Source organism: Tubulanus polymorphus, chromosome 3 (assembly GCF_964204645.1).
Source record: "Tubulanus polymorphus chromosome 3, tnTubPoly1.2, whole genome shotgun sequence".
Taxonomy (NCBI): domain Eukaryota; kingdom Metazoa; phylum Nemertea; class Palaeonemertea; order Tubulaniformes; family Tubulanidae; genus Tubulanus; species Tubulanus polymorphus.
In genome coordinates, this window is record NC_134027.1 from 22,704,856 (window position 1) to 22,722,546 (window position 17,691).

The 17,691-nt window shown below is 40.4% G+C and overlaps 1 protein-coding gene across 2 annotated transcripts; it reads left to right on the forward strand.

Moving 5' to 3' along the window:
• LOC141901858 (ankyrin repeat domain-containing protein 16-like) lies at positions 1–9,388 on the forward strand. 2 transcript variants are annotated; one of them, XM_074789381.1, is made up of 6 exons: positions 1–168; positions 4,869–4,991; positions 5,811–5,908; positions 6,685–6,833; positions 8,080–8,317; positions 9,220–9,388. In XM_074789381.1, exons 1-6 carry the CDS (start codon positions 164–166, stop codon positions 9,369–9,371), a joined length of 765 nt encoding a protein of 254 aa, XP_074645482.1. In that variant the 5' UTR covers positions 1–163; the 3' UTR covers positions 9,372–9,388. The 2 variants fall into 2 exon arrangements, with proteins under 2 accessions (XP_074645482.1, XP_074645481.1); XM_074789380.1 differs by lacking the exon at positions 1–168 and adding an exon at positions 2,489–2,884.
• The last annotated feature ends 8,303 nt before the right edge of the window (positions 9,389–17,691 follow it).

A 17,691-nucleotide genomic window follows, 5' to 3' on the forward strand; every position in this document is an offset into this window, starting at 1 on the left:
CACTAAGCCAAAGCCTTCACTTCCCTCGCGAGTTGTTGGAGTCTACTTAACCGACCAGAATCCGGATGTAACAATCACAGCGCTTGTAACAAATCACATTAGGCTTCTGTTGGATTTCCCCTTACATGGACCAATCAGCGAACGTTTTAGCGAACAATGAAGTATGAAGTAAGATTTTGGGCCTAAGTGTAAAATATGAGATAATTACGGAAGCCCCTCGGTGACATACGAGAAAAATTTTTTCACAATTTCGACTTATTAAGTTGAATTTTGACGTATTATGTCGAAGTTTGACTTAATAAGTCGATATTGTGAAAAGATTATTTCGTAGTCACCAAGGGGCTTCCGTAGATATTAGTGGAAAGGTGTAGGAATATATTCCGTACGTTGGTATTGGTTCGGTTCTTCATTTTGACGCGATTCGAAGACTCACCGATTGAACGTAGGTGATATGGTATTCTGGGTGACAGGTTGACTGGTCGACTGGCTGGTTGACCTGTCGACTGGACTGACGGGATGACTGGATCAATGTGAACGCCTGGCTGACTGGTCGACTGGCTGGTTGACTGGATGACGTGATGACTGGATTACTGGTTTACTGGATGACAATACCATCATCCCCATCTACCCATCTCCACGATATCCACCATTATCACAATCACCTGCATAATCTCCACGATCACTAACTCCAGCATCACCATCACCACCATCAATATCATCACCACCGTCTCCACCAGATGCACCATCATCACCCTTATCAGCACCATAACCACCTCCGCAATCATTTTCATCACCACCATCATCACCATTATCATCACAAGCATAGCCTTCTCCAGCATCACCATCATCACCATCTCCCTCCCGCATCACCAGCAGCATCACCACCTTAGCCATAATCTCCGTCGTCGACCACCATCGTCTCGATCTCCATCACCTTTTCCATCATCACCATCACCGCCTTCTCCCCCATCATCCCTATCATCAGCTCCATCACCATCTCCGCCGTTATTTCTATCAACAAAATCTCTAGCATCATCACCATATCTCTAGCATCATCTTCTCCTGCATCACTAGCATCATCACCACGGTCTCCACCGTCTGCGCCATCATCAGCACCATCTCCGCCATCATCTCAATCACACCGTCTCCAGTATCACCTTCTCCAGCATCACTAGCATCATCACCACGGTCTCCACCGTCTGCGCCATTCGCATTCTCCTGCATCCCCATCACCACCATCACCTTCTGAGCTCAGACCACTATTCCAAAATCTTCTATATCCTATAGTAAAAACAAGAAATTCGAGAGTTTAGTTCATATATAAGCGCGTAAATTCAGGGGAAATCCTGCTTATGGCTCATAGGCCAGCATCTTAGCTACGCATTGAAGTGGTTTTCGCCCAACATACCCAACCTAACTTTTGAAATAATCAAACCTTTAGAAAGGAGGGGTATCCCAGTACAGGTATGCCAGTACATCCGAGCCAAATATCTAAGGGAATCCCCCACCGTGTTTGGTACCCTTACTCCAAGCAAAAAAAGTCCAGGGAATCCCTTATTTCATCATCAATCTGTCTCTCAGGATCAATGGATTTCATACATATACCGGGTAACCGAAATTCGTTACCTATCCCATTTGCAGAAATTATGGCAACATTTATGGGGGACCTCTTCTTCACACTAGGTACTATTTTTGGGGTCCGGCCCTACGCATCTTCGAGCTACTAACCTAATTGTGGTCTGATGCCTTCTCCAGCATTACCATCACAATCTACGCCATCGCCACCATCATTACCATCACCTCCATCTTGGCTAGCATTTTTCCTCTCTGCACCATCGCAGCCATCTCAATCCTCATGACAACAATTATGACTATCACTGATCATCATCACTATCTCGACGATCACCATCACCTATTCACATGAACCAGTCATTCAGTCGACCAGGCAGCCAGTAGTCCAGTCAGCTAGTACCGCGCCAGTCGGCCACAGTCAACTAGTCATCCAGTCGTCAGTCGACCAGGCAGCCAGTAGTCCAGTTAGCTAGTACCGCGCCAGTTCCCTCGTGATGAAATTATCATGGCTGTGAATTTTGGGGATTTTGTTGCTAGTAGGAAGGTGTTCATATAACTTTTTAGATAGGGTTTGCACCCCCATATATATGCTGTATGGTGAAACAGGCCGCTTACCACTTTCAAATAGGCTACTTCACAACATAGGCTATAGAGCTGACTATATTACGGTAAAATAACTTATAAGGATGATGAGTTAATACACTGGATGGTTAGCGGAATCGGTAATTGCCAACAACAGATCAGGTTGGTGATTGGTAGATACTGGTTTTATTCATTCACACTCAATTCACAATCCCTGTGGTTTTCTGTATAGGTACTAGCGTTAAGCGGTCATTAGACCTGTAGACAATATCTTACTTATATATGCAAATAAACTTGGAATTAAATTGAATTGAATTGAACGGACTCGAATTTTCTCGGAGCCGTCCCATATTCAAAAATTGTGGAGCCAAGAAGTGTCAAATCTCACAAATATTTTGATTTTCGAGATGAGGTTTCTATTGAAATGCGCTCAAACTGGCGATCTTGGCGGTCTTAGGGCGTGTATCCGAGAAAACTATTCGGACAATTCGTGGTCTACCTGCTTCAACTCTAAATCCGGTGATTCGGTGCCTATTTTAGCCGCCCGATTCGGTCATTTGCCGATTTTGAGATTTCTTTCCGATGAAATCGGGGCCGAATTCTTGTTCGATCATCGCAATTTCGACGGCAAAACGTTGCTACACGAAGCTGCTCATTTCGGTCATCATGAATGCGTCGAGTTTTTGTTGTCAAAGGGCGCGGATGTTGACAGTATTAAACGAGCTGACTGGTAGGGTAAAAGAGTAAAAAAAACCATAAGTGGATAAAAAAAGGCTGTGGTTATTAAGCCGGATCCGGTCGGCGACTTATGAAGGATATTTTGCCGGATATCGTCTCTAATTGGCTGATTTACTCCGCGCATGTGCAGAGAGGTGCGCAACTTAGAAAATTCGAAGGAAGTGTGGAGAACAGAGTTTGAGAAAATGTAGCAGATAGAGCCAGATTCGAACCCGGGCTAGTAAATTACTAGCCCAGCGTCTTCCCACTAGGCTAGACCACCGAGTTCGCTGAAAAACCTCCCGAATATTTTAATTATGTATAGCCTCACCTTACCCTAACCCTATCCCTAGTTGTGAAACGGAACCCTCTGGATCCTCTTCTCACCCTCTTGACACTAACCCTATCGAAACCCTAAACCTAAACCCAATAAAATGATTTGATTGTTATATAATATATTGATCCGGCTAAATAACCACTTCCTTATTCATGTGTGTCGCGGTTTTATCAGTCAGGCTTTTGATTTCATGATATATAGCATTTTTATCGCTAACTAATAGGCTACACACCGCTAATCGTTGGTTTTGTGTCGTGAGCTGCAATTGGCTAGACATTGTTTCGCGACAACCAATCACGATGCAGATCTCAAAACCGGAAATAGGCCAATGATCTATCATTTTTTGACAAAAAGTTAAGATTTTCCTCTTATATTGACATAAAAAAATGATGGTTGATATAAAGCTTGGTAATCAAGAAAAAAATACTATTTTCTTGGTTGGTAGAAGTTGTTAAAACATGGACAATACAATAATACTTAGGCCTAACTAATTGAGACTGTTATAATGTTGCAGATGAAAATACCCAGTGAGGACTGTGATGATCCCCCAACATTGTTAATTGACGTTTCTTTTGTTTAGAAGAATTACCAATACGCATTATCTAAAAAGCCTAGACTTTATTTCGTTGGATTCACCAGTTAGACAATATTATGAAAAACGAATATTGACCTCATCCATTTTTAATTTCCACTTTAACCACAAGTGTGCAGGTTGGGCCAACTTCGGTTTTCGTAGCTAGTTGACTAGTGGTCGGAACTAATAACCGAAACACACTATAGTTCGGTCGTAACGTATTTCACAGTGTCGGCCATCTTGAACCTAGGTCCGAACTGTAGCGACCGTGCTCAATTGCGTGGTCGACCATTTCCGGACTATTGTGCCGACTAACGGACATTCGGTTTCATTTAGTTCGACTATAGTCGACTAAATCCAATAACCGAAGGTGGCCCTGGGCCCAGTTTCACAAAAATGATTAAGGCCTAAATCGATTTAAGATAAACTGAATTAACGAAGAAATTAAACCGATTGAAGAGTGAAACCTTTTTGTGAAACTGGACCCTGGCCGCACAAAAACTTGCGGCGCCAATCAGATTCTCCGATGTAAAATCGCCGAGGCAAGTTTCACGGATGATTACGAATGGAAAAACCCGGGCTAAAATAAAACAGGAATTCTGATTGGCTTATAATGAGATCCTTTAAGCTACACGTGGCATACTTTGGCTAATCAGGCCGGGTCTAATGATTTGCTCAGGAGCTGGACCTTGATTTCAATTAACTATTTATATTTCAGTGTCAAATTACTCTAATTTATGATGATAATTGCTACAATTAGAAATATCAGTTAGTCTGGTCTGAATTAGTTGTTGAATTGGTTTACTTTGCTCCATAGATTAATTAGAATTTCATAAATGTGGCTTTATAATTTATGTATCTTTATAAGTAAAATTGCTAAAATATTTGTGTAAACACGGCATTCGCCGCTATGTTATTTTGTATAATGTTCTATTTTTCACTCATATTGTCTAATTTGTAGACCTTGAGTTTGTCAAATAAACTGGGTAGCAAGTTTCCAGGGGTAGGGGGGGCACAGTTCGGGGCGGGCCATTATCCTGATACCTCCTGTCTATCTGTTTCTGATTGATCTTTCACACTTCACAGGACGCCATTGATGCTCTCTTGTACGAAGTCGAATCTCGATGTCGTCAGGATGTTAGTCGATCACGGAGCGTCTACGCGATTAGTGAATAAGGACGGTTGGAATGGATTCCACATTGCTTGTCGGTAAGAATGACATCAGCGTAGTTACTGTTAGTAATTAGAGCATTCGACTGTGGGAAGTCAGGTCGTGGGTTTGAACCCTGTACTTGACTGTAGTGTCCTCGGGCAAGACACTTATCCTCATTGCCTCTCTCCACCCGGGAGTCAATGGGCACCCGGTCTGATGGATGACTCCTGAGCGCCTAGCAGACTGCTCGGATGTTACTTCTCCCTAGGCCCAGTGTTTTCAATAAGAAATTAACAAGCCAGGTCCCTTTGAAAAACAGGAGGGTCCCATAATATGTCACAGTCCCTGAAACGAAAGCTGTTTTGAAAAAACAGGTGGGTCCTTTACAAACAACGGACAGGTCTGAGACCTGGGACCTGGCTCTTATTGAAAACACTGGCCTAGGGAGTGTTGACTGATGAACAGGGATTTTTAACTAATGTGAAAATCCCGACTAAGGGAATGAATTTCACTTAGCAAGTACATGTATAGAAAATGGTTCATGACATTTGATATGACTGTAAGTAAGGGAAATATGACTTAAGTAAAGTTATATCAATGGTTTAAAAGATTCGTATTTAGGTAGACGTCATTCTGTAGTCATTATAGTCACACTATCCTTTAATTCTTCATCAGATAAGTTATTGGTTGAATGGTCCTATTTTCATGTCCCAATTTGTAATTCTGATCGAATTTGCTAATAATCATCATTTGGATAAGTCATCAACATAATGAATGATGGTTTCAACTGTATCTAAGGGGAATGTCAGTTGCTTATTAATCGCAGCCCTATCATTACACAAAAGATCCGATCATAGGAATGACTGGTTTTTCAGAGAAGGTCACAGCGAAATTGTCAGTTTTCTACTCGAGCAAGATGAAGATTTGTGGAAATCCGTCAGTAAAAATGGCAGGACTCCTTTACACACGGCAGGTACTGATAATACCCCTCAATCTACGAACTTAGACCCTCGGGTCTATCCTCAGATTGTAGCTGTTTTCACACTGTCGCTAGTCCCTTCTGATTTGGCCAGTCCCTAGATGTTGTGCATTAACCCACGTTTTTGAATTCAGCTGTTCTGACTGTTCTGACTTTCTAGAGGCAACATTTCGATTGACTGGCAATTGTAGCCAATTTTTCATTCACATGATATACAGTGTACATCCTAGATTTTCGAACGGACCTAAAATCAGTCTTATTGGTCTGTCTAAATTGGTCCGATGTTAATTGGAATGGACTAATTTAGAGTTTTTTAAATCCTAGTGTGAACGCGGCTTAAGACTATAATATTGTGCGCTTTATTGTAACATTAGTACTTGATATCTTGAGAATTAAAGATATACAAAGACCTTTTGAACTCCATCTTCAATCGTTCCAATTGGATTTCCCCCCTCCCCCATATCGAGTACCAATTTAGGGTCTAAATTTACCTACAGGTCTTGCCTGTCCCTCCCTGTCAAACAATAGTTGGTACTACCCAAACATTCCCTCAAATTACAATTCAGAAAGGTATAAGAAGCAAGATAGCAATGATTCTGGGATGATTAACCTATTATTGTAGCTTCACATTTTAGCTTTTTATCTTGAGACTATTTCGAAAATACTTGTCTTTTTGTATCAAGCAACTTCGATCAACTGATTAAAGACCATATTTTACTAACAATATTGTGTTCGAATTCATCGTGATTCTCATTTCGTTATTCTTGCAGCGTTACACGGTTGCGCCGATGTAGTACGGTTGTTGCTCACTAGGTGTCGTTTCGATATCGACGTAGCGGATAGTTGCGGTAACACACCGTTGATGGACGCCGCTCGAGGTGGACACATTTCCGTTCTACGAATATTGGTGGAACACGGGGTGAGTATAGGTCGTACGTACTTTCTACTGGCTAACATGATCGAAAATGAACTGAGTGGTTTCGAGTTTGAGAGATAGTTTAACTCGCTTAACCCTTTCAGTGCTGACTAATCAATACCCTATAGTGCTAGAGATAATTTAAAAATTTTGAAAAATTTCGCCCTAGTGTGTTGAATAACGGGAATACCATATAGTGCGTCTACACCGCGGCACGGTGTATCGTTAGTTACTAGTATTTCACTATGTTTGACAGGTGCTGCGATCTTTCAATAGAGATAAAAACTAATTACACCAATACACCGCAGTGCGGTGTACTAGCAAAATCCATCACTGATTCATTCACCAAACTGCGGTGTATACGCACTGAATGGGTTAATCCTGATTTTGGTCAAATGGGGACAATATTTGATGCCCATTTGTACCGGTACATTAATATGCAAGAAAATGACCTATCATCCAGATTTCCCGTAAACCGGATGAATTTTGTTGGGTGGGTTCTGCTGTAGTACAATGTACCAGTCTACAGAACTGGGCCCTGTTCTCTTGTCATTGCGGGATGACCGATTTTAATCATGGTGTTGTGGGTGAGAGTTTCTTGGTCGAAGATTATTCTCTGGGCTCTCTCCTCGATATGGAATAGAAATCATGAACCTCTTATTCTAATGATGTCCTGAGTGGCTTCCAGTGGTAAGAGGGGAAAATAAACCTTGAACCTGCTCGTAATACCATAAGTGCTACCAAAATATATAAAGAGGTCTCTTTGTGTATTGTTAGTTTGTAATATTTCACTATGTTTGACAGGGGCTCCCATTTTAGTATTTCCGCCCTAGTACTAGCCCTTTAAGTGCGATGTAGAAATCGATGATGGGCTATGCTAGTACACTGCACCACAGTGTATTGATGTTGTTAGTAATTTGTTTTCATCTGTATTGAAAGAAGGCAGCACCTGTCAAACATAGTGAAATAGTATTAGTAACTAATGATACACCGCAGTGCTAACACACTACAGCGGTATGGAGTTGAATTTTTTGAAATTTTCAAATTATCTCCAGCACTCTCGGGTATTTATGAGTCAGCACGAAAAGGGTTAATTTCCCAATAATATAGTCAATTTGTACCATAATACGTACGTAACTACATGTAAGTCGCCATTTGGATAAATCTTCAACGTAGATAAATCTTCTAACCTAGCGCGAGCTTGACCGTAACTCTCATTAAAACCCGCCACGTGATCGTGTATTTTCAGGCTCGAATCGACGCCGAAGACAAACTAGGACGTCGATGTTTGCACATCGCTGCTGAAAGCGGGCGTCAAGCCGCGCTGTCCTGTCTGATACAAGAATACAACGTGGATATAAATACGCCGTCGCGCGTAGGACAAACCGCGCTGCACTACGCCGCGAAAGAGGGCCACGCGGCGCTGGTTTCGCATCTCATGCGAAACGGCAGCGACGTCGAGAAAATCGATCGTAATCATCGTGCAGGTACGAAAAACATGATCCCTCTTTAGACGTTAACGTGAATCCCTCTTTAGACGTTAGCGTGTACGCATGGTTCCCGCAGTTATATGAATTCGAAAAAAGTATTTCATGGGTGATTTTTCAATTTTCCCAAATGCAAATGAACACGTATATCGTCATGCTAGACAACATTTTAGAGGTAACTGGTTGATAAAGGTGATTTCTCAAGGGAAATTGCTGAAGAATGTCGCGCTTGGCAAATGCAATATGTCTAAGGGAACCATGTGTACCCATTGCCCCTCGGACATTCTACAATGCAACCTTGTTAAAAACGAACACAGGTACGAAAAACACAAATCCCTCTTTAGACAGTAACTGTAGTTACTGTCTAAAGAAGGATTCTTTTTCGTCGTAATCTGAATTTTGGATCAAGGAATTTGAGATCTGGATCAGGGAATTATCAGCGAATTTGGGATAAAAACATCCACAGGAATCCTGTTATCATAGCCTGTACCCGTTAAAACTAACACAGGTACGAAAAACACAATTCCTCTTTAGACGGTAACATAGCCTGTACCCATTGCCTCCTCGAACATTCTCAGGGTTCATAGCAGTCCTTGAAAGTTCTTAAATGAGAATGGGTCAATTCAAAGCCTTGAATATCATAGAATGGGTTCTGAAATCCTTAAATCACTGTCATTGTCCTTGAATGGCATCGCCTCAATTTACAATTTAAATAGCTTTCACGTATCAGCTATATTGTACTGTTGTACTTATTGTTCAGTCTAGTACACTAGTCTGATGGATGGACCTCAACATAATGTTCATCCGAGCTATAGCGACTGAAGGGAGTTTGATTGTATTCAAAAATGGGTGCGCATCGAATAGATAATTTGAGAAACTTGTTTCCTTTCTTTTTCACGCAGCTCTTCACCTAGCTAGTGGTGGACAGCACAGCGAATGCGTAGAGCTCATCTTACTTCAGTCAACCGTAGATAAACCAGATATAAACGGCTCGACCGCCCGAAGTTTAGCTCGCAATTCTCAAGTGATTTCTGTATTTGATACGTTTTCCTGACGTATTGGTATGTATGTATTTACTGAAAATAAATTATTTATTGAAATCTATTGAAAATCTTGTTCATCGTTGCTTCATCCATGTTCTACTGACTGGGCCCTGCATGACACTCGACATATGAATCAAACATCTAATATGACATTCAATACTTTACTGGTGATGGATCCAGAGGGGGTTCTAACCTTCCCTTTTCTGAACAAGTGCCCCGGCCTTTAAAAGTCCACTTGATATAGGCTTCTCATCTTTTGAACTGATCTTGATCTAATATGCACTAAAATTGCATAAACATGTACAAAATTTTCAAAATTTTGCTGGGGGAACTCCACTGCAAGCAGCACTTGCCAGGACACCCGTCGCGACAAAAAAGCGCCCTTTTCACGTGAGGTGAACCCTCTTTATTCCAGCCTGGATCCTCCCCTGCTTTTTCACGATCATTCCAATTTTTTATGGTCGAGGCTTTAAATGTATTCAGGAATCCAACAAGATGTTTTCGATTTAAAATGAACGACAGATGCCAGAAAACCGGATAGTCACTGTACATTGGCACCTGGTTACAACGAACTTCAGGAGACCAGAAAATCTGTTCGTTATAACCGATAGTTCACCGTTATATCCAGTATGAAATTACAGTGGAACCTTGTTACAACGAACTTCAGGAGACCAGAAATCTGTTCGTTATAACCGAAACTTCACCATTATATCCGGGATGAAATAACAGTGGAACCTCGTTACAACGAACTTCAGGAGACCAGAAAATCTGTTCGTTATAACCGATAGTTCACCGTTATATCCAGTAAGAAATTACAGTGGAACCTCGTTACAACGAACTTCAGGAGACCAGAAAATCGATGGTTCCCGTTATATTCAATATGAAATTACTAGAATTGTCCTACTAGGGACAAAATTCTATATTTTTTATATCCAAAGAATCCTTTTAAATCAGAGTTTGTTATAACGAGGTTCTACTTATATAGGCACACTTCAAAAAATATGGTTTTAATTAATTAGTTAATTGAATGAATGTGCAGTTCTGGACTGCCATTTGATACCTGCGAAAGACTGTCTACAGTATCCCTCTTTGACCAAAATATAAAACAAGAATCATTCTTACGTAATTTTTCTAATTTTATTTCCATTATATATATGTACAAAGCTCTTTTTGTTGCATTTTTCTGAAACACGCGTGCGAAATCTTTTAAAATGTTCTCCTTCGCAAGTTTTACGTTCCGATTTTCAGTAACAACTCGAAACGTTTCAAACGGACCGACCTGACAACGAATAAAATTCAACAGCGAAAACATTTTCATTGACACAAATTCAATCACTCATAAAACTGGGTAGAATTCGCTGAATTCGGATCATTTTGAACCAAAATAATTCATCCGGTTTACGGGAAATCCGGATTAAAAGTCATTTTTTTGTATATTAATGAACAAATGAATTGCAAATATTGACCGGATTAGACCGAAATCCGGATTAAAGCGGGTTCGATTGTTTGATTTGGAAAAAAGTTTTTGGTCAACTTTCGCCCAGTTCCATAAAACGGTTAAACTTTTAAATGGATTTAATTCAATCTTTGATGCGATTGTAGAATATAAATTTAACGGCAAATCTTTTTCACAAAACGGAGTCCGGTTTTGTGCAACAGTTACATTTGTATTTTCTATCGAAAAAATATGCAAAAACCTACAGCGACAAAACCCAACGTTCGAGTTCAATTCTTTCATGAAACTAGACTTACAATGAAATGAAAAAATCTAGGAAAATTTCTTTAAAATTTGATAGCGGTTTTAACGAACAATATGTTAGGCTTAGTTTCACAACATAGTTTTAGGCTTAAAAAAATTGATACCTTGTTTCTCATTTCTGCCGAGCTTCAACTTGGCTGCCTAATCTACCCTGTACATTACTTTAGAAAAAATTGTAAATCAAGTTAACCTTTACAGACCAGACAGTTACAGAAATGAAACTGATTACAAATTTTATTGCCGTTTACAAAATGACCTCGTCGATCTGAAGAAACAAGGTATTATTTTTTAAAGCCTTGACATAAACTGAAGAAACTTTAACATTTTGTGAAATTGGGACCAATGTCATGAACTATTTCAAAAGTCTTGACCAGTCGTAAGCTATCTTTACAACCAATCTTAAATCGAATTTAGGTTCGAAATATCTGCGCCTGAGGGGTAATCGCAATGTCGAGGTCTAGATCAAAGACCAGTATTAGATTACCGATATTCATTCTATCACCGATCTTAAATCGCAACCGGGCCCAGATCTGACGAATAAGTCTCTTACGACTAATAACGAATCACGCTGGATAACGGTCATAATTTGTACAATGTATATGCGTTCTCTCATTGGCTGGAACCCCTGCGCTCAGTTCCGTCGCGTCGCAGATGAGCTTATGTCGGTTGCGATCGAAGGCAACTGTCCGCCTACCGTAGGCCGGAGTAGAACATGGGCAACTAGCCGGATATGGCTTGTGACGAGTCGGTAGGCGTCGGGTTGCCGTCGCAAGCCGGCTTATGTCGAACCGATAGAGCAGCAACTGGTGGCCTCTGGTAGGCCCCTAGTTGCCGCTAATCGGCGATAAACCCAGTTGCTTCGGTAGGCATCGCATTGCTGGTCGACATAAAACAGCCTTTAGGACCACTTTTTGACTAGGCATGACTGCGCATGTTCGTTGTATCGCAGTTCTGACGTATAAAATATCAAACCTGTGCCCGAGTACGTATAACTAATTCATATACTGTAATAACAAATTTAACATAGTATAACGAATAACATTATGTATGGTATTTGTGCAATTTTCGTTTCCAGCGGAACCTCGTTTTATAACGAATCCCTTGGCAACAGTGAAATAATCATCGTAATAAACAAGGTTTCGTATTAACGAGGTTTCACTGTAGCAAATATAACCGTTGAAAAATGCCATTTCCCTGAAAAACCCTAGTTTAACTAACAGCGCTCAACCCAGGGCCTTGTTTTCAGTTAAAACATGAAGAATACCAAATTCTATCAGCTGGAATTTATTTTTTTTTTGTGAAAATGGGCGGATGTTCAAGAATTTACCAGTATACACATAATTTTTTGCGTAAGTTCAAGCCATAGACTGTATAGAAATGTTATGCAGCGTAAAGTCACTTTTTTATAGTCTATAGTTCAGGGAAATACCGAACTGGAACTGTATCCAGACTGAAATTAAACTCACAACTGTGCAACTGGATTCGAATCAAAGCTCACATAACATTCCAATTGGATCAAGAGTCATATTAAACCCACACTAATATGAAACTGGATTCAGAGTCAAATCAAACCCACACAACTGTGGAACTGGATTCGGAGTCAAATAAAACCCATACAACTGCGGAACTGGATCCAGAGTCAAATTGAACCCAAACAACTGTGGCACCAGATTAAACACACAACTGTAGATCTGGATTCAAATCAAAGCCTGCATAACATTAGAACTGGATCAATAGTTATATCAAACCTACACAACTGTGGAACTGGATTCAGGGTTAAATTAAACTCACACAACTGTGGAACCAGATTAAATACACAACTGTAGATCTGGATTCAAATCAAAGCCTGCATAACATTAGAACTGGATCAATAGTTATATCAAACCTACACAACTGTGGAACTGGATTCAGGGTTAAATTAAACTCACACAACTGTGGAACCAGATTAAACACACAACTGTAGATCGGAATTCAAATCAAAGCACGCATAACATTAGAACTTAACATTAGGATCAATAGTTATATTAAACCCACACAACTGTGGAACTGGATTCAGAGTCAAATAATCCCATACAACTGTGTTACTGGATCCAGAGTCGAATTCAACCCACACAACCTGCATCCAGAGCCAAACCATTACAGCTAAACTGGATCGAAAGTCTCAAATCCTACATGTAAATTCACTTAAAGCCACAACAACTGCGTGAAACGAGCTTGCATCATTTAGAAACACGTTCGCCACTTAAGGACACAGGGTCCACTGACACGCGGTAAATGTTTTCTTGAATCAAGTCTAATGATTACACGACACATAATTAATAACTGTTTCGGTCATCAATGAAAGCAATAAATTATAGATATAACATATATGTATTGACGAAAATGACTTTTTCGAATATATTCTCGCAATAGACATAAATTAAATATATACACACACAATCAGAATTAATGAGAAATGACCTTGAAATCTATCGATCATCAACAGTAAACTCTGCGTACCTTCGAATATCATCTCGCACTGACTGTCAAGAAATCTAAGGTATACAGAGTCTACTGGATCGAACCAGAGGAATGGTGACCGGAGTGGATTCGGTTTTTTCACTAGTCTCATCATCGGATTCGAGAGTTTCTTACTCGATGAGGGGAAAAGACACATCGAACCCATTAACAATATCCCGAGTGGTGCTAAGCTAGAAGGATTCAATTACAGTAAAGCCTGTCAAAGCCTTAATCGGATCTTTTTGGAACGCAGGCGTATCTAGGGTCTGATTGGGTGAGGGGTGCATCCCCAAAATTGGGCGTATAATATAATCCAAAGAAAGTACCCTGAACGAAAGCTGAACTAATTTTTGAAGATACATCTACGGGAACAAGCTTATGAATTTAAACTTTTTAATGTATCAGTTCAATATCTTATCATTTTGCCGTAGAATTTCAGGGCAACTTGACGATTTTTTTAGGATGGCGCACAACCCAATACACCCACGCCTTGGATCCGCTCGGGGACAGGCATTTACATCCGACAAGTGAAAATCCGACATAGGGAACAAATTTCATTCTGCGAGTATAGAAAATGGTCCGATTACATCTAATTCGACAAATGCAGAAACTCGTTTTAAAAAATCCAACTTAGCCGGCTCGACTGCGTTACCTTTTCTTTCAATTGCGTGTTTAAAAAAACTCATATACATAAGTCGACGATAAAAATCCGCGTTAAGTAAACTTAAAATCATATTTCACGTGCCGTAAATTTTTTGCCGCTATAAAACATTCATCAATCGATCGATCACAGATGAGGCTTTTTTTATATAAAATGTAGGCGTGGCTTGCGCGCGGGCAGACAACACTGTGCACACCCCTGTTGTGTAAGTGCTGTCAGGAAGGCAGGCTATCGGGAAGAATAAGACTTAATCGATTCGTAAAATTCAAACTATGAAGACATTACCGCTTCGAACAATGAGGTCTTTGTGTGCCACCAGCTATCCCACTGGATGGCGCGCGTATCAGTGCGACAACCCTGGCACAATCTAGTTCATTTTCAATGAACTTTCATCTGCATTTTTAGCCTCCCTCATCAGAAGTTTGGCAAATCACTCCTGTTGATAAACACAGATGATCTTTAGGTTCATATATATGGTGAATTTTACTAATCATCATTCACAGAATTTGAGAAATTATGGATTGATTTTAATTTTAATTGAATCTGAACAGAAATCCAGGGTTGTTGTCTGAATGCACACGAGCGACACCTGGTGGATCCTCACTTGCCACAGTCGAACGTAGAGTCCTCATTCATCGCGATGATTTGCAAATACCGTACCGTTCTTCCGATATTCACTAATTTTCAAATACCGGGATTCCTACGGGTTTCCCAATTTCATTTTCATACGTTTTCCATACTCGATCAACAGGCGCGTTTGGAAGCAATTTTTGATCGCCGCGGCCAATTGCCGATTTTCGACGGGTAATCGATCTGTATTAACCCTTTCAGTGCGTCTTCACCGTAGTGCGGTGTATAAATCGTTGATGGATTTTGCTAGTACACTGCACTGCGGTGTATTGATTAAATGAGTAATTTGCAATTATCTCTCTTGAAAGATGGCAGCACCTGTCAAACGTAGTGAAACATTAGTAACTAATGATACACCGCGCCGCGGTGTAGACGCGTTATAGTGCTATTCCCGTTATTCAACACACTAGGGTGGAATTTTCCCAAATTTTCACATTTTCTCAAGCACTATAGGGTATTAATTAGTCAGCACGGAAAGGGTTAAGCGAGTTGGACTGTATTTTCAAATACCTTCCGTTCCCGTGGTCCTAATTCTTACCAACCGATATTCGCTCATTTTCCAATACCCTCTTTTCACGATTCCGGCATTCGATATTCACTGCTTTTCAAATACCCTACATTCTTCCTTTTCGAAACTTAAACATCCCTCATTCACTGTTGTAAAAATACCCTTGATTCTCGATTAAAAAAATTGTTTACTGATTACTTTAATTCCCGCCCCGGTTCTACATTCTTGACAATCGTATCGGCCAATTAGTCAAATACCCCACCCCCGCATGATTCTAAATCACCCGGTATACAAATCATTCATAAATATTGCACACATTTAAAAAACTTGCGATATAGATTATTACGAACACACGGAAAAAAAAAACTATACTTTCTTTTCCTCTCCAAAGTGCAAAGTATATATATATATATAAATATATGCCAACAACCGTTTCTAACATAATTCAACAAATGGAACGAAATTCCTCACAGGCTTTTTTTAGGACAATTCCCCCCTCGGACGATATTCCCATCTATATATCCCCCTCCTCGATGAATTACCACCCGACAATTCCCCCTCGCAAATAGCCCCCCGGTAAACTTTATGAATGTGACCACACAATTTTCTTAGGGGAAATTTCCATGGGGGAGTTGTGGGGGGATTTGCAAGCAGGTAATTTGATAGAGGGGTTATCCATCGGAGGGGGCAAAAGACTGGAATTTGTTGTGTAAAATCGGGAATTGTCTCGATACTGAATTTCGAGCATACTGAAATGTATAACGTGGAAGAGCTCGCTGTTTAAATACTAAATCCTTTTTCTTTTCGAAGGGCTTACAGTAGAACCCGTTTAATCCGGATCATTCTAGATCAGAATCCAGATTAAACCGATCGGAATTAAGCCGGTTTGCCTACGAACGTCTATTTAATACAGATATCAGTTCGCGCGTATGTATATGACATCATCAATCGACGCGTACTCTCGTCATGATTATTCGTGTAGCCCTATATCAATGGATGGCCATGATTACTATTTTCTCGTGTATCACATCATCATATTTCGTCCCGGTTAATAACTGATTCAGGTCAAAGCTAATGCATGCATCAACCTCAGGTGCGGATCTAGAGGGGGGCTTCAGGGGTCGTGACACCCCTGCTCAGCGACCAAAAAATGTTTTAATCGTTCTTTTGAAGGAATGTACTCAAGACAAAGCGGGCGGACAGTACTACATAATATATAAATTTGAACTTGAACTTTGAACTTGAATGGGTACAATATCATCTTATGTTTGGCCAAACAATATGCCGTATAGTCCCCCTATCAGAGATTTAGTCGGCGGTTTAATATTAACATTCTTTGTGAACCCCTTCCCAGAAAATTTCCTGGATCCGCGTCTGGGACTAACCAACTCGGACATCTGCGATATGTAAACCGCCATATTTCCACTGACTTCACAAGCAATCAGGACTCAAGAGAAGACTTTCGAAAAGTGACCAGCCATCGGTTTAGGGAAGAAAGGAACACCTTTAATCAATAATGATCTAACAAAATAATGGAGAACAAACACCAGATATTTTGTCCTGATTCTTTCAATTTTTGTTCTCATAGACTTCACGTGTTCAGCGCTTCATCTGAGACGCTTCATTTGAAATTGAACGACGGACACTAGACATTAGGGATTTTGACACTTTCATAAAGCTATCAACCCAGATTGTCTTCAGATAGAGTGTTTCCGGGCTGCGTACGAATTTTCTCATTACATCAACGTTCTAATTGAGATTTCCAGAAACCAATTCAACACCTTTGCTGCAACAGTGATGATATGGTGCCGCCCCCAATTACCACTACCAGTATACTCCTAGCTGGCACTGGAGCTATCACATAGTCAAGCATTGTGTCTGTCCCATGTAATTTCATTTACTTGGAAGCTACGTATAAATACGAATTAAATTCTTCAAAATTGACCAATGAGCATTGAGAATGAAGCAGTTTGTTCGCGTTGCCAGCCAATCAGGAACATGGAACATCTAACAGCGTCAGTGAAAAGATTTTTTCAGGAAGGATCAGCTACAAGTATATACTCATAGCGGCAACAGGGACAGAACTGGGAACTATGAGAAACTTGGACTTGAACCAACTTACAAACAACGCGGCCCAATTTCAACTTTGAATATAAATTCTCGAATACATAGAAAACCGAACAACATCGTTCCCCTAAAACCAAACGCGGTCGAGTACAGATCAGCGAATATGCTACGAAATCATAAAACATACTCAAACTCCCCCACCCCCCC